General features: G+C 47.0%; 1 protein-coding gene across 1 annotated transcript; it reads left to right on the top strand.

The window, feature by feature from the left end:
• The first annotated feature begins 59 nt into the window (after window positions 1-59).
• Window positions 60-22194, top strand: EEF2KMT (eukaryotic elongation factor 2 lysine methyltransferase). Its single transcript, XM_084817879.1, has 9 exons — window positions 60-217; window positions 2760-3291; window positions 8446-8508; window positions 9748-9828; window positions 10691-10792; window positions 11784-11917; window positions 13261-13568; window positions 15255-15407; window positions 18460-22194. Exons 1-9 carry the CDS (start codon window positions 60-62, stop codon window positions 18558-18560), a joined length of 1632 nt encoding a protein of 543 aa, XP_084674005.1. The 3' UTR covers window positions 18561-22194.
• The last annotated feature ends 277 nt before the right edge of the window (window positions 22195-22471 follow it).

Genomic DNA, 22471 nt, shown 5'->3' with positions numbered 1-22471 from the left:
CTTTTGAGCCAAACTCAGCGGTGTTTCTCGTTAAAGCCTTAGAGCCCCACAGGAGGGTAATGGTTCAAAATACACCTCGACAGTCGCAGCGGGTGAAACGGCAGGCTGTGGGGATGGATGAATCCGTCAGTTTTGCTTTCTGTGCCACGGAGGTGGCACATAAGTACAAGTACACAATGCCCGCACCTCTCTTGAAGCCTGAGGTGTCAGATCTGATGTGCGATTTGATGTGTCAGATTCAGCGTGCCGGATTTCAGACCCCCGCTCCTTGCAGGGGGTCATTTTCTCCTCACTAGCTACCAGCAATTGGTTTATTTCTTAACAGCACAGGGGAAACTGTGACCCTCTAGATGCTGTTCAACTCCAGTTCCCATTAGCCCCAGCTAGCAGGGCCAATGGTCCAGGAGGAGGGGAGTTGTGGTCCAACAACATCTGAACCTGTTTCCCCACCCCTATAAAATATGGGCCCCAAGCCGCTGTATTTGGACAAGAATTCCTTCCACCTGATCCCAGACTGGGGAGTGGCTGCAGCTGCTCCATCGGGCGAGAAATGCACTCTGCATGTGCCCACCATTGGCTTGTCACGACATCTGCACCCGGGCTGCTGCATTCAACTGGGCTCTAGATGCAGGGCGACCCAACCCCTGGGCACCCTGGCAGAGGAATGGGGGCAAAGCTAGCAATACTGTAAGGAAAAGTGAGGCAACCTAGCTTGAGAGACGGGTTTTGAAGTGTCATTGAAAAGATCACAAATTGTTCTCTTGTTATTGTTAATTAATCCATATTATTATTCAACCACTTAAGTTTCACTTTTTCCATACCTATCAGGCCTCATTTGGCATCCTGTTTCCAATTATAGAAGGATGTAAAGCAATTGGAAAGGGCTCAGGGGAGGGTAACAAAGGGCAGGGCTGGCCCAAGACATTTTGCTGCCTGAGACAGAAAACAAGATGGTGCCCCCGCCCGTCCCAGGTCCAAAAGGTACTGGAGTGGCAGACAAATCTCTCTTCAATGCTGATGATGGGACGTCTTCCACCACACCTGAAGGTGGCAGGCTAACTTAGGGGGCGCAGAGCTGGCTGCACGGCCCACATTTCTCTCCTCCAACACCTTGCTGCCGTCTCCCAGCATCTGCTGCCTGAAGCAACTGCTTCACTTTGCCTAATGATAGGGCCAGCTCTGGACAGGGGTATGGAAAACAAAGTGCTGTGCAGAAAGGTTGAATGAACTGGATATGTTTAGCCTGGAGAAGAAGGGAGGGGACGGGACACCAAGATAGGAATCTTCAAATCGCTGGAGGGTTGTCACATAAAAGAGGTCAAGGACCACTTCTCTGCTGGTCCTGAGGGCAGGCAGGCAGTGGGGCACTGCGGGCTGGACTTTGGGGCCAAAGTCTAGGGAAGCCACAGCCCAGGGTACCCCAGAAAGCAGCAAGTGATGAGGGCATCCGAAGCAAACTCCATTTTCTACCTGTCATCATGAGGGTGCTAGGATTTCCGTGAGTTTCCAAAGCAAAACGGCACATGCTCAAAGTAATTTAAAAATTGGGTTGGCTAAAGCATGGAATGGTGGTTGTGAGGGGAAGAGACGTGTTCGTTGTGAGCTTCACAACTGAAGTAATACACCTGGTCATCTGAAGGGGCTCCCCACAAAATCATTAAGAGTGCAATCCTATGCATGTTTAGACAGGAAAAAAAAGTCCTACAACTCCCAGCATGCCCCAGCCAACCATGTTGGCTAGGGCATGCTGGGTGCTGTAGGACTTCTTTCCTGTCTAAACATGCATAGGATTGTGCCCTAAGTCCAAGGTCTAAAATTACTCAGCTGAAGCACTTCAGGTAGGACTAGAACTAACAGGATTATGTTACCGGAGGGTAGATTGCAGTTGAACATTAGGAGAAAATATAGTCGGACGGTGGAGCCAATTACCTAAAGGGGTCTTGGGAGGTCTTCAAGCGCAGTCTGGACAGCCATCTGTTGGGAATGCTCTAGCTCTTGATTCCCTGCATCAAACAGGAGGATGTACTACATAACCTACAAGGTATCCTTTGACTCTGTCATTCTGCTCCCATGGTCTGGGACATCACTTGGATTTTCTGCCTCAGGCCAACTGTCTGTCTTGGGCCTTCTCTGAATGGAAGGAGGAGAGGGGACAGCATAGAGCATTTCTTTCTAACGGATCTATATCAATGCCTCTGGTTTGTTTCTGTTTTCTTTCCCCCTAGATACACCTGCCATTGATGGAAGGGCTCTGCTCACTTCGAATAACTGCCTCTGCCCAGAACCCCCCTTCCCTCTGCCCTGGACCATTCAGCAAGATCATTCCCCCCACCCTCACCTCCACCCACCCTCTGTGTAGTGCAGCCTCTCCCCACCTGGTGCCCTCCAAATGCACTGGGCTACAACTCCCAGCATCCCCCAGCCAGCATTTTCAGGGGCTTGAAGACCGTGCCTAAATCAGGACCCACCCCTCTTCTCTAGGATGCTGGGTGTTTATTTTAGCATTACATTTATATCCAGCCTTTCCTCCAAGGTGCCCAAGGCAGCTGACATGGCCCTCCTCCTCCTCTCCGTTTTATCCTCACAACAACCCTGCGAGGCAGGTTAGGCCGAGAGCCAGTGACTGGCCCAGAGTCACCCAGTGGGCTTGAGGCACCCGGGCCTCCGGGCCGCGGCCCAGCCCTCCAACCACTACACCACGCTGGCCCTTTTCATCAAGATAAAACCAATTCAGCACAGCGCCTGCGTTCCGCCTGCAGCGGTTGCCCCAGGGGGCAGAGCCCGGGCCTCGCCCGTCCGGCATTCCAACCGCTGCGCCACGCTGGCTCTCCCGCGGGCGGATTCGCTGCGGGGCTGCTCTCGTTTCCGCTAAGCGACCAAGCCGCGGGGCGCTCCGCCCGTGCGCCCAAGCACCCTGGCCCCGGTTCTGCGCCGGCCGCCCGCCCGCGGGGCAGAGCAGGGCAGGGCAGGGCGCGCTTGGCTCCGAAAGGGAAGCGGAGCTGGCTTCGCGGCGCCCAGCCCGGCGCCCTGCGGACGGCGCGCGGGACTGCGGCTCCGCCGCCCCTGGCCCAGGCTGGCTGGGGCGGATGGGAGTCGGCGTCCCGCCCCGCGGGGCCGGGCAGGCGCGGCCTGGAGGAGGAGCCGCCCATGGAGGCGCAGCGGCGCGCCGCGGCCGAGGCGGAGGCGGAGGCAGGGGCAGGGGCGGCAGGGGCGGCCGCGGAGGGGGAGCTGGCGCGCCGCTTCCAGCGCGCCTTCCGGGCCGGGCAGCGGCTGGGCGAGCTCCCCTGGCCGGTGAGCGCGGCGCCGGGGACGCGCCGCCCGGCGGCTCCTCGCGGGGAGGGGGGGCTCCTGCGCCCGTCCGGGGGTGGGGGGCGTGCGGGGGGGAGCGGGGCTGCTTCCGATTGAGGCGCGGGGGGGCGCTGCTGGGGCGGGCGGGGCACGACGTTGCCTTTCTGGAGAGGGGCCGCGCTTGCTTCGGAGTGAACGCGCGGGGGGCTCTTGCGCTGCGAGAAGGGGCGGGGGAACGCGGCTGAACGCCCCCCCCGCCCTCGTTGCTTGAAACAAAGTGGGGGCGGGGGGAGAATTTGGAGATCGCCCCTTTAATATCGGCCTCCCCCAACCCTACCAGGTGCCGATCCAGATGTGTTGGGCTACCGGCCCCGTCAGCAGGCGCCATCGTGGTCATTGAGTTGGTGGCGGGGGGGGGATTTGGAGATCGCCCCTTTTATATCAGCCTCCCCCAACCCAGTCAGGCGCCAGCCCGTATGTGTTGGACTACAGGCCCCATCGACTTGCACCACGCTGGGCGGGAGGGATTTGGAGATTGCTCCTTTTATAGCAGCCTCCCCCAACCCAACCAGGTTCCAGTCCAGATGTGTTGGACTACAAGCTCCATCATCCTGCACCATCGTGGTCATTGAGTCTGTGGGGGAGGGATTTGGAGATTGCTCCTTTTATAGCAGCCTCCCCCAACCCAACCAGGTTCCAGTCTATATGTGTTGGACTACAAGCTCCATCATCTTGCACCATCGTGGTCATTGAGTCTGTGGGGGAGGGATTTGGAGATTGCTGCTTTTATAGCAGCCTCCCCCAACCCAACCAGGTTCCAGTCCAGATGTGTTGGACTACAAGCCCCATCATCTTGCACCATCGTGGTCATTGAGTCTGTGGGGGAGGGATTTGGAGATTGCTCCTTTTATAGCAGCCTCCCCCAACCCAACCAGGTTCCAGTCTATATTTGTTGGACTACAAGCTCCATCATCCTGCACCATCGTGGTCATTGAGTCTGTGGGGGGTATTTGGAGATGACCCCTTTTATACCAGCCTCCCCCAACCCAACCAGGTGCCGATCCAGATGTGTTGGGCTACAGGCCCCGTCAGCCTGCACCATCGTGGTCATTGGGTGGGGGTGATGGGAGATCTAATCCAGATTGTAGAGGGGCTGCTTTTGTGTTTTGTTTTTATCTGATTTATTTGAAATGTATGTTTTACTCTTTGGCTGGGGGGGCGGGGCAGGTAGAGCCAGATTTCAGCATACTTAGAGTAGACGCATTTAAATCAATGGGACATACATTAGTTGTCCCATTGCTTTCAATGGGTCTGCTCCAAGTATGACGAAACCTGGATCCAACCCCTTAGGTTTTGTTTTGCTTTGCATTCCGCTTTGAAAAATGGTGCGTGTGTTTTTAAAACAGGCGATAACTAAATTTTTTTAAATACATTTATATCCCGCCTTTTTTCCCTCTTGCAAAGAACCCAAGGCGGTTTACGTTATCCTCCTCCTCTCCATTTTATCCACACAACAACAGCCTTGTGAGGCAGGTTAGGCTGAGAGTCAGTGACTGGCCCAAAGTCACCCAGTGAGCTTCATGGCCGAGTGGGGACTAGAACCCGGACCTCCAAGTCGCAGCCCAACACTCCAACCACTACACCACACTGGCTCTTTTATTTTAATTAAAATAAAACTAATTCAGTAAAGCGCCTGCGTTACGCCTGCAGTGTTTGCTCTCTCTTCCCAGCAAGCTTCCCCGTTTCACCATCTTCCTCCCAACCAGTGTTTCATTAAGTGGGACCAGAAGGTCTGAGCAATGAGCATAGACGACCCGTTCTGGCCTGCTTGCGTTGGCTGGCTGTATGTTTCCGAGCCCAGTTCAAGGTTTGGATGCCGTTCCCCTGTGGCTCCACCCAGTATCCTTTATCAGCCTTCTCCAACCTGGTGCTTTCCACATGTATTAGACGACAGTGCCCAACATCTGGTGCCCTCCGGATGTATTGGACTACAACGATGGGTTTTGTGGTCCAATTCATCCACAGGGCACCTGGTTGGGGAAGGCTGTCGTATAGAGAGGACGCGTGGGAGAGAGGCGAGACAGCTTGGGAAGAAGAAGCGCACGAGTGTCCGTGGTGTGGTGGCATGGTAGAGTGGTTATCTTCCCACACACTCCTGGTTTAAACACCCCCTTCCCTCACCCCAAGTGCTGTGACCTAGATGGGACCACCTCCCTTCCAGTTGCTTTAAAGCAGTGGTGTTGAGCCTCTTTCAGCCTGGAACCTCTTTCGGCCTGAGGCCCCAAATTCCATTTCGGAGAAGCTCTCCAGGCCACGGTGAAGGCAAAGGAGGTGGGACCGAAAAGTACCAGCCTGTTTCGGCTTAAAGCATTTCCTGCCAGTAATGAAGCCTTAGGAGAGGCATTTCCTCGAAACCCCAGAGGGCGTCGGCTGTTGGGCAGCATAGAAATGAAATAAATAAATAAAAAATAAAATGCATTTCGACCTTTTAGAATGGGGGCGAAAACGGCAAAAGCCGGGGAACCTACAAGCAGTCAGGGGAAAGGTGGTGATGGATCGGCACCCCTGCTTTAAAGCCTGAGAAAGTTGGGAGATCCAGCGATGGATCGCCATGTCACATCTGTTTTGGCCCAGAGTCCAGTAAGAACAGGATCATTTTGTGTCCCTGATGCACTCGGGACTCTTGTCTCCCTCCGTGCCTCCCTCCAAGACGGCTCCTGTTACATTTTGCGCAATACTGTTTCCACCCCAGCTTACGTTAAAATCCCAGCATGACCCTAAGGTAACTCAGGCCTGACCTTTCCTGGCAGCTCTCCTGGGGATAACACATTCTGCCTAATCCTCTTCTAGAGTAGAGGCTTAAAATGGAAAAGCTATCCTTAAGCCATAATTAGACTTAATTAGACTGATTAACCTGGCCATGAACTCAAAGTAGATGTGCCTCAGCCGGACTGAACGGAAAACTCGGAAAATTCAGCAAATGCTAAGCTGGTGTTGTCACACTGTTGTGTCCACCAACCTGTGTAATAGGCTACCTTGCAAATATTTCTCCAAAACAAATTTATTGGCCGCCTACATTTTTCTCATAAATTGCTAAACTCTCCTAAATGACCATTTTCATAGAGAAACAGCCGATGTATGAAAATGTATTGTCACGCGACGTTTGAATCAGTTTGATTCTAATGGCGGCATTCCAACAGAAGCAGTTGTGCTGACATGCTGTGACTTTTGACTGTACCTTTCACTGACCTAGGCGGAGCCTGCTATGGGGAAGACAAAATTTCCCAGCTGAACGTGGGGAAAGACCAACCGTTGCTTTAGATAAGAAAGTTGGGGGAAAGGATAACTGCTTACTAGACAATTGTACATGTTCAGAACTTCAGATGGTGATGAACATGTGAACGTGGAACTTGTGGGAGAGAAATAGATGTTATCCTGTTCTGAAAGGAAGTGTGACTCAAAAAAGCTGACAAGATAATGAAGAACATTTATTACCCCCAAATCACAGCTGGGAATCTTAAAAGAGTAATATTGCAATGTTAAGAAGTCCAGCTCTAAATTTCTGGAGAAGTATTATATTAGCAGTGCTAATAAGGAATCATGTAAACATAAGAACCAAAGTACCAAACCACCAGGACATTCCACCTATGCTCACAGAACCAAACATCGGTTCTCACAGAACCAAACATCTGACCTCATGAGAGACCAAAATCTTGTCTCCTTGATGTCTCTGCTTCATTTTGCTTCAGCTGAGAAATTTTATTGGGCAAGATATTTTACTATGTTAAAGGCAATGCTCCTGGATCTACTCTTAGAATGCTTTACAGTTGTTTATAACAATGTATTTTGTATTTGGTCTATGCTTTTATATCATGAAATGTAGAAACTGCTTAAGATTTTAAAGTAAAAGATGAAAAGAGATGCCTGATCTCCAAGTCTTCTGTTTAAAAACTCTGTGTGTTAATACCAGATTTGTTGTAAACTTATCATTCCTTGGTGACACTTTGCTCCTGGAATATGGCATGGGAGATTGTCTCTGCTGTGCTGTTCCATGATCAAACGTAATACAAAAATCCCATGTCATCATAACCCTAGACAAGGACAATCTGTCACACTTTGTATGGAGCATCCATGAGAAAGTCAGGTCGGGACTCTTCCATGGGGCATTGTAGTGTGAATGTAAAACCAACGTTAGCCAGAATGCTAATTTGTGTTACAAATACCTCTCTTCCAGCATTAGTGGTTAGCACTTGAGAAACCTACGGGTGTGAAAATACCCAGGCAGAGCAGCTGGGTGGCAGGGACAGGGGAAGTGTCTTTGGCATAGGAACCACCCCTTCCTAAACCAGCCTCCCCCAACCAGGCACCTTTCAGATGTGTTGGATTACAAATCCCAGCATTCCATGGTCATCATGGCCCTGGTCCAACACATCTGGAGGGCGCCGGTTAGGAGAGGCTGTCTGAAACTTATGCCAGCCAGGGAAGAAGTTATGGGGGAAGCAGCTTCATAGTTTTCTTCTTTTTGTTGCCGCTGACATCTCCAATATGGATGGAGATAACAGGACTGGCTTAACTTCTGGGATTGTCATAAAGATTGATATGGTGGATGGCTCTGACCCCACCCCTTTTCCCCAAGCGGGAGAAGAAAGCCAGTGACTATAATGGGGCTGAGCAAAAGTCACATTGCTTTTGTGTTGGGGTGTATTTATTTTTCATGTGGTGGCGAAGGGTTGAACTCTAGGGATATACAGATTTTGTTAAATCCTTTCCATCTGTGTTTTGCAAATTATCAAGTGTCTTTCATTCCGCCATCCATTCATTAACGGGATCGGATTTTTTTTAACCAAAATTCCATTCTGCTTGTGCTAACTCGCATCAGCACTAATGCACACTTGCACAAATGCGTTAATCTGCATTAGGGAATGCGAATTAGCGCAAATCCCCCCCAGAAGTGCAAAACTGGTCTGCAAAGCCACGGAATTCTCATGACTTGGAAAAAGCTGGTCCTCTGCAGGATTCGTAGGTCATATTCTTAGAAATCTGAACTCCTTTGAATCCATTGCTGATTTCTTTGACATCCCTATTGAACCCACACCCTAGGATTGCATTGGTGTTCCCCCCTCCTCCACCCAATTATTTATGTGTCTTGTTTTCTAGGATCTTGAAAAGATACTGAAGAATTCAAAGGATTCCTCGGCACTACTAACTATTTTGCAGGAGGTAAATATCTCTTAATAACTCAGTGCTATTTTATTCTCCATCTACAACCTAGATATTGTGGAGAAGCAGAGGCAGTGGGGCTGCTAAGGGGGGGATCGGTGACCTGTCACAGATCCCCTTCCAGTTTTCCTAGGAACAGATCTTTCTCTGCTTTTTGCATTGCTTTATAGCATAAACACTAGTCTTATTGCTGGTCTACATGTTCAGAAAAGGCATGTGGCATAACCCTACATGGACTGTACCACCAGAATGCAGGGGAAGAACTACATGTTGAAGTTCTCTTACATGTCAAAAAAAAGAAAATCTGAATGTTGGAGATAAAGGGTTCTCTCCTTGCCTTTTCCCTGAAATGCTAGCTTTCAGTAGGCCGGGAATTCCAGTTCTGGGCACTGCACTTTAAGTAGGGTGCAGACAAGCTGGAGAGGGTTGAGAGGAGAGCAGCAAGGATGATCAGGGGACTGGAAACAAAGCCCTATGAAGAGAGACTAAAAGAACTGGGCCTGGTTAGCCTTGAGAGGAGAAGACTGAGGGGAGATAGGATAGCGCTCTTCAAGTACTTGAAAGGTTGTCACAGAGGAAGGCCAGGATCTCATCTCGATCATCCCAGAGTGCAGGACATGGAATAATGGGCTCAAGTTACAGGAAGCCAGATTCCTGACAGTCAGAGCAATACAAGTCAGAAATTCCTGACAGTCAGAGCAATACAGCAGTGGAACCCATGACCTAAGGAGGTGGTGGGCTGTCCTACACTGGAGGCATTCAAGATGAAGCTGGACAGCCATCTGTTGGGGATGCTCTGACTTGGATTCCTGCATTGAGCAGGGGGTTGGACTCGATGGTCTTGTAGGCCCCTTCCACCCCTACTATTCTATGATTCTATGAATTCATAATGTGGGGGGAACATTTGATCATTCGGTCCCACGCTTGCATTCTGATGTGATACAGTCTTGATAGGAGCGTCCCCCTTTATTTGTGTGGACAAGTGGTTTAAAAACCTCATCTCATTTTAGTAGGTTCCGTTGACTTGCATTCAGGCCTGACTGCTTGTTTCATCCTTAAATGCCGAAAATTAAATTGCTGCTTTTGCAGCATGTTTTTAACATGCAGTTATAAAAATGGCACATGTTACTTTCACCTGTAACTTAATTTGGTTTAGGGTTTTGTTTTTTTAAAAAAATACCTGACTCGGTTCAGTTGGCTTCTAGTTGATGACATCTGTTCTTGTTTTGATTGTTTCAGACGGTTCTTCACCCGCTGTCCTTGAGGTTCCCACCTTCAGTCAAGTACCGAAGATGCTTCTTATCCGAGCTCATTAAAAAGGTGATACTGGGGTTACTCCAGCCGACATCAGAGAGTTCAGTCATTCATGCCGTAGTCACCTCCAGATTAGACAGTTGTAATGTGGTCTTTGTGGGACTCCCCTTGAAGACAGTCCAGAAGCTTCAAAACACGGTTACCTGATTGAAACCAGTCAATCAGACTAAATTGTACTGATTTTATACCAGCTTCACAGTTTTCCTGTTTGTTTCTGGGCTCAATTCAAGATGCTGGTTTTGACCTTTAAACCCCTAAACAGCCTGGGAACAGCAAATCTGGGAATCATCCATAAGTGCCTACCAAAAACTTCCTCTCCTTTTGTGGCCCTGCTTCAGGTCCCTCCTCTGTCTGAAATTATGGTCGGTAGAGGTCCAAGACAAGGCCTCTTCATCTGTGCCACCCCCAATCTGGAATGCCTCCCCAAGTAAGGTCAGCCTGGCCCAGTTCTGCTCACTTTTAGGTGGACAGAAATGACTATTCTGTTCTAGCGAGCTTTCGCAGAGTCCCATTCTTCATATTCCATTATAAATATTATTCCATTCGTTTCTGTGTATTTTTCTGTATATTTCTGCATAATCTTCTGTGCTGTTGCTGCCTTCTAGTTGTTTTCTGTTAAAAAATATGAGAAGTTAGAAACACTTGCTGATCTATTGTGTATCATCCAACAATCTACTAGTAACACTAACTTCTGACAGCACCTGGTTTCAAAGGCACTGCATACAATTCTCTAGTGCTTTAGAGGGCTCTGCCTTGGTTTCCTAAACACGGGCAGCTGTTATTCCACAGGTGATTATATAGCTCTGTTTGCTGCCTGTGTGATGTTCAAAGATCACACGTTCATTCCAGCTTTCTCCCTTTCATGCAGCATGAAGCTACAGCGGCCGAACCTCTGGATCAGCTGTACGAAGCGCTTGGGGACGTCTTAAATATTGAGGAAACGACACACTGTTTTAAAAACTATTTATTGGTAAAAAAAAAAAAAATCTAATGTGGACAACACACCCACCTGTTGTGCCTGTGTCCTGTACATCAGTCTTACTTGATTCAGAGGCAGGGTCTAGGTCATCTGTTGGGGGCCACATATCAATACTTGCTTATGTTATGGCTAACCATCTCTCCTCCCTCCCTGGAAGCAAAAAGCACTCTCCAAAGTTCTGCAAATTCCACTTGTGTCTCTACATCTGGTGTAAAGAGGACCAAGCTGGATTTCTAAGCCCAAGTTTTCAAAAACCCTGAGCCAGTTTCTGGAATCACCCCTTTGAACTCCATCCATTAAGGGTGCAATCCTATGCATGTTTAGATGGGAAAAAGTCCTACAACTCCCAGCATCTCTCTTGACTAGCCATGCTAGCTGGGGCATGCTGGGAATTGTAGGAGTTTTTTCTGTCTAAACATGCATAGGATTGTGCCCCGAGTTATTTTTTAAAAGCCACACATCCATTCCTGAAACTGTTATGATCTGAGCAGTCCTTTGGGGAAAAGGATTCCAGTGTGGTGAAGGTTGTACAGATAAATCATGTTGCGTGTCCTTGCTGTTCCCAGTTGTTTCAGTTGTTCAGTGGGGGTGGGGGAGGATGTTACCAAAATGTCCACATCAGCTGACTAATATTAGAAATGGGAGAAGGCAATATTTGCAAGTGTCCAGGAAGTTGCTAGCCGTGGGAAGTAGGTACCAGCTCTCGACCGCTAGATACAGCTATGTATAATAATAATATTATAATAACAATTAATAATAATAATAATAATAAAGAAATCAATATGTGGGTCATTCTGGAGAATTCTAAATCTTGCATGCTATTCTGAGACATTTTAGTAAGTCCTAATAAAGGTATTACCATTTCTGTGGCTTTTGGATTCCTTTTGACTAAACGTGCTTCAACCGAGCACAGTATCAAGTGGAACGACTGCTATTGTCTTAAAAACATGATGCGACGCTTGTTCTAATACATTTCTTGTAGCCCTCGGGAGACGCTGTTACACTCTGTGAGAGCATCGCCATCGTTTCGCAAGGGACCACAGGCCTCGTTACGTGGGATGCTGGTCTTTACCTGGCCGAGTGGGCACTAGAGAATTCTGCAGTCTTCAGCAACAGGTGACCATTTCTTGTTGTGTTTGGTCTACTATCTACTTTGGGTAGTGTGGCGGGGCGGGCAGGAGGGACATTAGATGTCGGGTGGGTAACCCAAAGAGAAAAGAGATCAGAAAGTTTCAAACAACAAACTTTAGAATTTTACTGAAGAAAAACTTAAATAGGTAGAAGTTTAAAATCTGAATGGATACACACACAAAACCATACGAGCAATAGAGTAATAAAACAACTAAAGGTAAATGCACTCAGCTAACCTAACTCAACCGGGTCCCTATTTTATCCAAGTCTCTTATCCGAGGCATGTCTTAGTGTCATAGGTCCAGTAGTCTCTCAACCAGTTCCAGCAGCTCTCTTTCCCCTAGGACTCCGAGCTTCTCTGTCTCTCTCTGTTTCAGCCTTAAGCTTTTAATGTTAAAAGTAGTTATTTTCCCTCCTGAACTCCAACCAATCAGGAGGGTAGTTTCTTGTTCCGTTTGACCTAAATTTCTTTTCCTGACTTCTTCCCCTGACCTCTAGTTGAGTCTCCTGCAAACCGTTTCTTCTTCTTCTTCCTCCTCCTCTGCAGGCAGGCTGTCTCCTATAACCTAACTAAGCATTTGACCTTTTGGTTGAAACTGACCAGCGCGCGCGTGCACACACACACACACACGATTTAGCCCCATAGTATCCAAAAAAACAAAACTAAATACAAAAATGGAAGACAGTTCTGTTCCTTCACAGCCTGCAACAAATCCCAGGTTCAGTCCCCGGCATCACCCGTTCAACAGATCTTTCCTAGCCCACTGCCCTGAGTTCCCTGCCCAAGACATGGAGAGCCAGTGCTTGTGAAGAGAGACTAGATAGGCTCAGTATTAGAAAATCTGATGTGTTCATACGCAAGCTAGCTCGTAGATTGGATCCAGGGCCCGAACAAACAAATTTGAGCCAGAAAAAAAGAATGAAGGGCATATATGGAATGAGCTCCCTAGAGAGGTTTGCCTGGCCCCTATATTGTACTCCTTCCAGCACCAGGTGAAGACCTTTTTATTCTTCCAATATTTTAGCATTTTAGCTTCCTAGTCTTTTAGCTTTGGTGTTTTAAATCTGTATTTGAAATCTCTGCATTGCTGCTAGGTTTTATTCTGGTTGTATTGTTATATTGTGGTTTTAATACTTTTATATTTTATAATGTTTTATGCTGCGCTCTGTTTTAATTTTTGTGACCTGCCCAGAGAGCTTTGGCTATTGGGCAGTACAGAAATGAAATACATACGTACATACATACATATGGAAACAAACTTCCTACATTTTTGCTCATTTTGCTCATTTTAAATTATTGCTGTTTTTACCTCTCTTTTTTTTTTTAGAAGAATTTTGGAATTAGGAAGTGGGATTGGACTGACAGGAATCGCCATTTGCAAAGTTTGCCATCCCAGGGCATATACGTTCAGCGATCACCACCAGAGCGTCCTTCAACAGCTGTCGGAGAACATCCATTTGAATGGCTTCTTTCCAGAGTCTAAATTTTGCCAACACAGCACCACAGTGTGCAAAACCCAGAAGGCGGAGCGTGCTGGATCACAGGGCCCCAGCATCACCATAGCAGACCTGGATTGGCCACTGGTTACAAAAGAACAGCTTGCAGAACTGCAGGCTGATGTCGTCATTGCCGCAGGTACAGTGCATGGTCCGATGATCCTGTAACAAAAATTAAATGCCTTTTGGCTTGATTACTCCGTCGGAAGGTTTCAGCGTGCTCATACACGCTGCTACATTCTCTGTAGCATGGGGGAATCCTTCATGCCCACATCTCTAGTGAGTCTTCCTGTACTCTAAAGAAGACCACCATGAAAAAATCACAGTGCTTGTCATGTGGAGTTTGTAGTCATGTTTATATGTGTTTGCTGTGTTACATCGAACCCAGGTAAGTTAGGGTGTACTGTTTGGTGATGAGTGAGTGAAAGCTGGGAGAGGTGTGTGTGTGTGTGTGTGTGTGTGTGTGTGTGGAGACGGAGTTTATAAAAGGCAGGAGAAGTCAGGGGGTTCGACGGGGCCTTAGGGTTTGATGAAGCTACATCTAGATAGTGGGGTTGTGGGAATAGGAGTTAGAACGGGTAGAGGAGGCAGGGTAAGGCCGAGGACTGAGTGATTAATTGTAAGATATAACATCTCTTGTCTTAAATACACTTTAATTTGTTTGTTTTTAAATTATAAAATCCCACGCCTTGTTCATCTTTCTGTGCTACCAATAGCGTTCATATTTTTGGGTACTTGTCCTTGTTGGGTAAAGGGAACCAATTAAGCATATTGGGTGTCTGTTTTACCTGGTGAATTTAGGGGCTAAAGCTTGTAGGACAGTGAGAACACCTGTCCCAAAGCGGAGGCAGGCGGACCTGAGGGAGGGTTATGTCACAGCCGCATTCTACAGTTGGTTTCTAATAGCCAGAGAAAGACCAAGCTTCTGTTTGTTTATTTATTTTTCATCCACCATCGTTTATAGCAGTGATGGGGAACTTCCAATCGGTGGGCCTCATCAAGCCCTTGGAGGTTCCGCAACCAGCCTGCAGAGCCTCTTGGATTCTTCCAGGCAGTGGGGCTTGGCCTCCAAGCCCTGCCCCCTAGAGCATGGGTGGGCAATAGGTGGCCGTCCAGATGTTTTGGCCTACAGCTCCCATAATCCCTCACCATTGGTTATGCCAGCTAGGGCTGATGGGAGTTGTCAGCCAAAACATCTGGAGGGCCACAAGTTACCCACCCTTGCTTTAGAGAAATCCCTGCTGTTATATCCAACCCTGCCGGCACTTACCAGTTGAGTTTGCTATTAGTGGGAGTGATTAAGGATTTATTGAACTGGAATGAGCGTTCATAGTAACACGCTAACACACACTTAGTGGTTGACTGGAGGTTGTTTTGAACTGTGCGTTGTTTGTTGAACTGTGGGTTAGCATGTTGTCTGAACGCAGCCAGGGTGGCTTGTTAACCATGCTGTGTGGCTTGTTAACTACCCTGAACAACCCAACAACAAACCATGGGTTCTCAAGGTAGCTTGTTTGAAAAAAATAAGCTGCCCTGCATGGTTAACAAGCCACCCTAGCTGAGTTCAGACAGCACGATAACCCACAGTTCATCAAACAACACATGGTTCAAAACAACCCACATTCAACCACTGAGTGTGGGTTAGCATGTTGTGTGAACAGCCCCACAGCCTGAGTAGACGCCCTCCCTTCTTCTGCAGTTGAAACCACTCAGCGGTGGGTGGCTCAGTGCCGTGGGTTTCTCCTCCAGTTTTCATTTTTCATTCCTTTTCTGTTTTTTGTTTTTTCATTTTCTTGTTTCCTCGAATGCACCCATTCCAAATCAGATGTGGTCTATGATCCAGAGCTCACACAGTCCCTTATTGGTATACTGAAAAAACTGTCCAGTTGCAACAATGATGGGAAGACGTCCCCAGAAGTCTACATTGCCTTCACCATTCGAAATCCAGATACTTACTGCTGCTTCCAAATGGAACTTGGTAGGTCCCTTGGCCAGTTTGTGCGCTGGGGTTTCATCCTCCTGTGGTGGAAGCTACAGAGAGAATGTACACTGCTGGGCCCAGATTAACCATTCTGCTAAGAATGCGAAAGCCCCCACTCATGGACTCATTGGCTTCTTTGGGGTGAAACATGAATATTCTGCCTGCATGCTCTGCTTCTTTCCTCCTCCATGCACCGTGATTGAAGACTTCCTGGGTTAATTAAACCACAGTTTCCCATTACATCCTGTGAAGGTCTGAGGCCTACAGAGGCAAAAGGAAAAAAGGTCAGGCTTAAGAGGCCTGGAGTTTTTGTTGGGAGGGTTATCTCTGGGAGGAGTCATTTCATTTCCCTGATTAAGTTTCAGTTTCATTTCCCCAGTTAAGTTTCATTCTTCAGGTTTGAAACAGTACTTTCAGTTTTGAGGGAGGAGGGTATATAAAGACAGCAAGAGCAGAGTCAGGGAGACCAGAGACTGAAGCGGGAGCAGGAAGAAGCAGCGAAAAGAAGTCGAAGTACAGCTAAGGTAAAAGAACTTGCGTTTTGCAACTTTTGTTTTCTCTTAAATGCCTTTTGTATCACTCAGGTGTTTTGTTTAAATACTTCTAGTTGTGATTGGCTTGCTTTAATTGTTGTGGTAAAAACCCTGTGTCTAGAGTGTCAATCACCCATGCCTATAGCCTAAACCCCACATTATTGGGGAAGGGAAGTTTAAAATAGGAAGGTGGGACTCTGAAGGAGGCAAGAGATCCTTAAGGAGTTGCTCAGGGAGTCCAGGTCATAAGGAGAACCCTGGCACATCCCAACTGGGAAACTGTGTTTTACCAGGATCAGAACAAACCAGGATCTGAAACCATCTTCACATCATGGTTTCAGGTCCTGGTTTGTTCTGATCCTGGTAACCATAGATTTCTGATCCAGATATACTGGGAAACTACAGTTAATCCAGGAAGGCTTAAACTGCTGTGCAGGAAGAAAGGAGGAGAGAAGAGGCGGCTCATGCAGACACAAGGCTGAGGGTTAGGGTGCCTCTGAACTGACCTTGTCCAAACCGCTCTCAGCCCCCACAACTGTAAATTGGAACAATCACAGAATAGTCACAGAATAGTCACAGAATAGTAAGGTTGGAAGGGGCCTACGAGACCATTGAGTCCAACCCCCATAATAATCAGCTATCTTTCACAGTGTTGTTTTGAGGGGGAAATGCAATAAAGGAGTGAACATGAATGGTGCTTTGTGGATAGTGGTAGTTGCTGGGATGATAGTGGGTCAACTCTAGAGAAATTGGAGGAGGGAAGGGAAAAAGAATGGCATGCAGGTGACTCTACGCCAGCAGCAGATGAGGAGAGACACCTTTTGCGAGGCTCAGCTGAGACCCCCCACACACACTTTACACAAACAGCAGCGCATGTTCGTGGACTGTACTACTGGATGCTGTAGGTGGGGGATCATGTTGTCATTCATGTGAAAAAATAAACTCCCTGCACGTAGAAAACTAGGAAGTGGAGTTCTAATCTAGCCTTCTACATGTTCCTTGTCCTCATGGGGGAAAACATGCAGCTCCCCCACCTGGACTGTCCAAGAACTGCTTTATCACATGCTCTGCTGTTTGTGTAGAGTGAGGTTTAAACTTAGCCACACGAGAAGAGTCTGAAGGGGAGCGGGAATAGGATGGGAGTTATCAAATAGGCCATGGTGTGTCAGAGAGAAGAGAGCGTGCTGTGTATTCATTCCCCACTCGATAGATGAATGCAAGAGATTTAAATAGGGTATTAATAATTTGAATAGCAGAAAAGGCTTCTGCAGAGGGACAATTCAATTGTACCAGCCTTGTATTTACTAGCCTGTTCACCAGAGGTGACCTGAATTTGCATGGAGGCAAATGCATGGAATTCCATGCAGATTAGTGACTAGGCTGATGGGAGTGGGATAGAGCACTCTGTCCCCTCTGTCCCCTGTGCTCAACATGGAAATGCAGCTCTCCATCTATCCTCTGCCAGCCTCCAGCAATCTAATTAAAATTATTTGCAGGCCAGTAACTTCTGTGGCCTTATTTACAAGGCCAGTGTATCAAGTTTCTTTTGGTGCATTGTTTTATTGATGAGCATGACAGCTGCATGCAGTGATAAAATAGTGCAAGAAAACAAAGTTATTGGTTTGTTTTCAAGTTTCTTTCTTGTGCACTGCTTTTCTGATGGGCTCGTGCACTCTGGCACATTCGTAAAACACCAAACAAAAGAGAGATAGAAAGCACATACGATCATATCTAAATTGGCTTTTTGCAGTATGTTACCAACATGCATTGGTAGCATAGAGAAGAAAGGAAAGATGTATGTGAACTGAAGGCTCTGGCAAACTCTGCATGCAAAGCACTCCATACGCAATTTAGGTATTAGAAACAACAGGAGATTCCGACTTTATGCATAATAAGTAAGCACGTGCGCGCACTGGATTTATTTTGCTGAACTGAGTTGGGTACATTTATTGTTTGAATAATGAAAAGAAAATAACTGACTCCATTCAGTGCCCAAGAGTGGCTCCTTAAGGGTAGAAGTAACAGATGCTAAAGGACCAATCAGCCTTAAGAGGAAACACATTATCCATAAGGGAAATTGTTCTCAGAAGAAATTGTACAAAGTTTATTGATGGAACTTCCCCCAATTTGGATTACGAGCCCAAATTCCACTCGGATAATAAACTCATACAGTTGTGTTTGACTAGGCCCTGGGGAGTCCATGTGTGCCTTGATGTATAGTATTTTGAGTTGCAAAGGCTGTATTCATAGCTAATTTTATCAGTAGCATTCCTGGAAATAACTCCACTTTGGGGGTCTATTGGCTCAAAATGATACTTTGGGCCAAACACCCTGTCAAGGCACCTTGTTGAAGGCACAGTCTGCCATTGGAACAACAGGGGATTCCTAACGCATCAGTTCCATTTAGGAAATGAGAATGGGTAATTTGAATCTTTAAAATCCACCAAGACACTGGGATAAGAAATATTGCGGAAACATCTCAAGTGTGACCACTCTTTTCCTGTTTCTCATTCCAGATAAAGTTGGAATCAGATGGCAAGTTCTTCCCAGCCCTCAGAAGAACCTTTTCCCTTATGACCACCAGGCAAATATAACCATTTTAAGACTGTTTGTTTAAGTTGCCCCCTGCAAAATTTCCTACCTGGAACCATTTCAACCAGTCAGGCAGCCACTATCACTGCAACTTGCACTCTGTCAGTGGTGACAACTCTGGAGGCAAACAAGCGGCTCTAACATCTGTGCCTTAGAAGTACTGTTGTTTGTTGTGCTGTAATGTGTGCTGTCTAATCTATCATAATCTATACCAAGTGAATTGTGCAGGATTCATTCATAAGGACTCATGTTGTATTGTGCTACATTCTTTAATGACATGCTTGGCATATTTTTACTGCTCAGAGATGTTTGGGCCTAACTATAATCTCAGGGGCTAGAAACGTGTTTTTTGGGCCTAACTCTAACTCTTTGGACCTAACTCTAATTGATGTGGGGGCCTAACTCTATAATCTCAGGGGGCTAGAAACTTGATTTTTTAAAAAAATGCCAACAGCTTCAAGATGCTGAATTCTTCTCATAATAACAATTCACAGGATATACATGGCATTTGCCTTACATCAGCCTTGCCCAACCTTGTGCCCTCCAAATGTTTTGGATTCCAGCTCCCATCAGCCCCAGCTAGCATGGCCAGTGGTCAGGAATGCTGGGAGTTGTAGTCTAACTCTAACATCTGGAGGGCACTAGGTTGGGGAAAGCTCTTTTACATATTTCATGTGAATGGGCAGGATTGAATCAATTTGTTTTTTTCAAACTTTCTGTCTAGATTATATTTTCCACTGCAGTTGTTGTATGATCTTCGTTGGTTGAAGCAAGAAATCAAGCAGTGTGCTTTTTAAAGACAAAATCTGAGATTTGCAGGACTGAAATAAAAGCCCCCTGTTCTTACCTGGAAGATCCACATCGGACAATTTTATATGCACTTAGGTTATGTGCTCCAGTTTTTTTATGAGATGAAATGGGCGATTTCCAGAACAGAAACCAGAACAGGCTTGGCAAGATAAGTCACTCATTCATGCTGTTGAATAAGTATGTTTATTACACTTTTATCCCACCAAGCAGAACGGGGTAGCATACATAGTCCCCCCCCCCCACTGCCAATCCTTTTCATCCTCACAACAACCCTGTAAGGTAGGTGAGCCCAAGAGTAAGTGGCTTGCCCCAGTCACCTTCGTGGCTGAGTCAGGATTTGAACTTGGGCTTCCCCAGTCGAAGATCAACACTAACCACTACATGACACTGTGATTCAATTCCATTCTAACCTCCACAATTTGCTCACATCCATTTAGATCACACATGCACAGCTAGGGCTGTCGGAGAAATCCACAGTGGATTCAAATGAGTTTGGATTTCTGTGAATCCAACCTGCAGATTAACCACAGTGGATTGGTTTTTTCCAAATCGTGTGGCTTCTGCCGACTTACGGACCAGTTTTTTGCTTGTGGGGAGGGGGGAATTTGCGCTAATGCACATTTGCAAAAAGGAACCAAATTCACATACATCCCTAAAAAAATGCGATTCAGTCAATGAGCAGATGATGGAATGAAAGACGCCCAACAATCCCCAAAACACAGACAGAATGGATTTAACAAAATCTGTACATCCCAGTGTACAGTCCATGGCCTGCACACGCATACATCCCACCAAGTTCTTATGCGCAGGCCCCCCTGATCACCCCTGCTGCCGATCTTGCCGCCACCGATGTGAAGTTGTACATGCTGTCCAGGCTCCACCTTTTGCCGTGATAGGCTACGTAGATCCGTAGCCTATCATGGCTTGGCAGGGACGCAAATGGCGGCCCCCTTTTGCGGCCCCCTTTTGCGGCCGCAGCCCAGCAGCGGCCGGAAGACAACCTGGAGCCATCGCCACCAAGTAGGCTCTGTCCCAGGGGGTTCTGTGGGGTGGCGGGGGGAATTGCCCCATTCCGCCACAGAGTCCGTGGCGGAATTCTCCAACATCCCTAGAGACGCCCAAAGATCACCAGTGGAGTAACCATGTTAGGCTGTTACTGCAAAAAAACATGAAGAGTTTTGTAAAGACAAATGGATTTATTGGGCTACATAGGCATTTGCCAGTCATTGTTTGCCAGTCATTGTCCTTCCTTTTATCTGTCCTGAATGTTCCACCAATCAGCTTCATAGGATGACCCCATTGAGTTCTAGTATTTTGAGAGAGGGAGAAAAATGTCTCCCTATCCACACTCTCCACACCGTGCATAATTTTCTACACCTCTAACATGTCTCCCCTTACCCTTCTAAACTAAACACTCATAGTTGTTGTAACCTTTTCTCGAAGGGGAGTTGTTCCAGTCCCTTGATCATTTTAGTTGCCCTTTTCTGCACTTTTTCTAGTTCTACAATGTCTTTTTTAGGTGTGGTGACCTGAACTGAACACCATATTCCAAGTGTGGTCACACCATAGATTTATATAACAGCAGTATGATACTGGCAGTTTTATTCTCAATTCCTTTTCTAATTATGCCTAACATGGAGTTTGCCTTTTCTACAGCGGCCACACACTGGGTTGACATCTTCATCGAGCTGACCACCACAACCCCAAGATCTCTTTCCTGGTTGGTCACTGCTAGCTCAGATCCCATCAGGCTATACTTGAAGTTGGGATATTTTGCCCCAACATGCATCACTTTACACTTGCCCTTTGGCTGCCCACTCTCCAAGTTTGGAGAGATCCTTTTGGAGCTCCTCGCAATCCCTTTTTGTTTAAACCACTCTGAATAATTTGGTGTCAAACTATTGGTATGTTACAGGAACATACCAATAGTTTGGTATGTTCCATTGTTACGGCAATTCTTTCCCTTCTTTAACCCCTACCCGGTGTAAATACGTGCGCCTGTGTTGTGCTTGTGCTATAACCGGAACGATCTGAGAACTCACTGCTCTGAGCAGAATAAAACTTTTTGCCAAAACTCGATAAAGAAAACAGCACAACCCGTTTGCCGTCAGTGCCTGGTGTGGCTCCTTAAGAGCAGGGGTAAGGGGTGCTAAGGGACCCATCAGCCTTATGGGATGACACATTTTCCACAAAGGGAGATTCTGTCTCTGGAGAAATGGTCGAAAAGTTTGTTTCTGGAATGTCTCCCAATTTGGCTTCCAAACCCAAATTCCACTCACATAATAATAAACTCGTACAATGTGTTTGACTAAGCCCTGGGGCAGCCATGAATTTTCTGGATGTATGTTGGCCTAAGGCTTATTCTGATGGGGCACAGAGCAGTTCATTCTTCGTAGCTGATTTAGCCGTCATTTTCCTGGAGACAACCTACTTTGGGAGTTGTGGTTGTTCAGTCGTTCAGTCGTGTCCGACTCTTCGTGACCCCATGGACCATAGCACGGCAGGCCTTCCTGTCCTGCGCAGTCTCCCGGAGCGTGCTCAAGTCCATATTCATTGCATCAGTGATGCTAACTTTGGGAGTGCTCTGGACTAAAACAAGGCTTTGTGGTAAACCTAGGTGGCCTTCTAAGAGTTCTTAGGTAACTGCTGCTGTTAACATCATTGTTGTTTTTATTGTTGGCTTTAATTGCTGTTTTTATTGTTGGCTTTTATTGTTTTTATCACTTTTAATATTTTAACTGTTTTTGTGTATTTTATTGTTGTAAGCTGCCTTGGGAGGGCTTCTGCCCTGAAAAGCGGCCAAGAAATGTTTTAAATAAATAAATAACAGTTCTTTCCCTTTAAACCAGACCTGGACTGGACAGCCCTTCAATGGAGGGCACCTTCAAACGGAAGACAGACCTCTGTAAACTAGGACACATGTAGGGTGGCCAGATGTCCCCTTTTACACCCCTCCTCACACTAAACCCTGTCACTCAATGATGCTGAAGGCCACAATGAAAACAACTCTGCACCAAAGGTGTTTAAACTAAATTTTAAGTGGAGACGACAAATGACGCTTTCACAGGCTTTGAGGGACAAAGTTAGATGCACCTAGATGAGCATGCAGATGTCTGTGCGCCACTC

Source organism: Heloderma suspectum, chromosome 12 (assembly GCF_057233095.1).
Source record: "Heloderma suspectum isolate Gila_16-S chromosome 12, 16-S_ref, whole genome shotgun sequence".
Lineage (NCBI taxonomy): Eukaryota > Metazoa > Chordata > Lepidosauria > Squamata > Helodermatidae > Heloderma > Heloderma suspectum.
The sequence above is the reverse complement of the archived record's forward strand: the minus strand, read 5'-3'. Positions and strand labels throughout refer to the sequence as shown.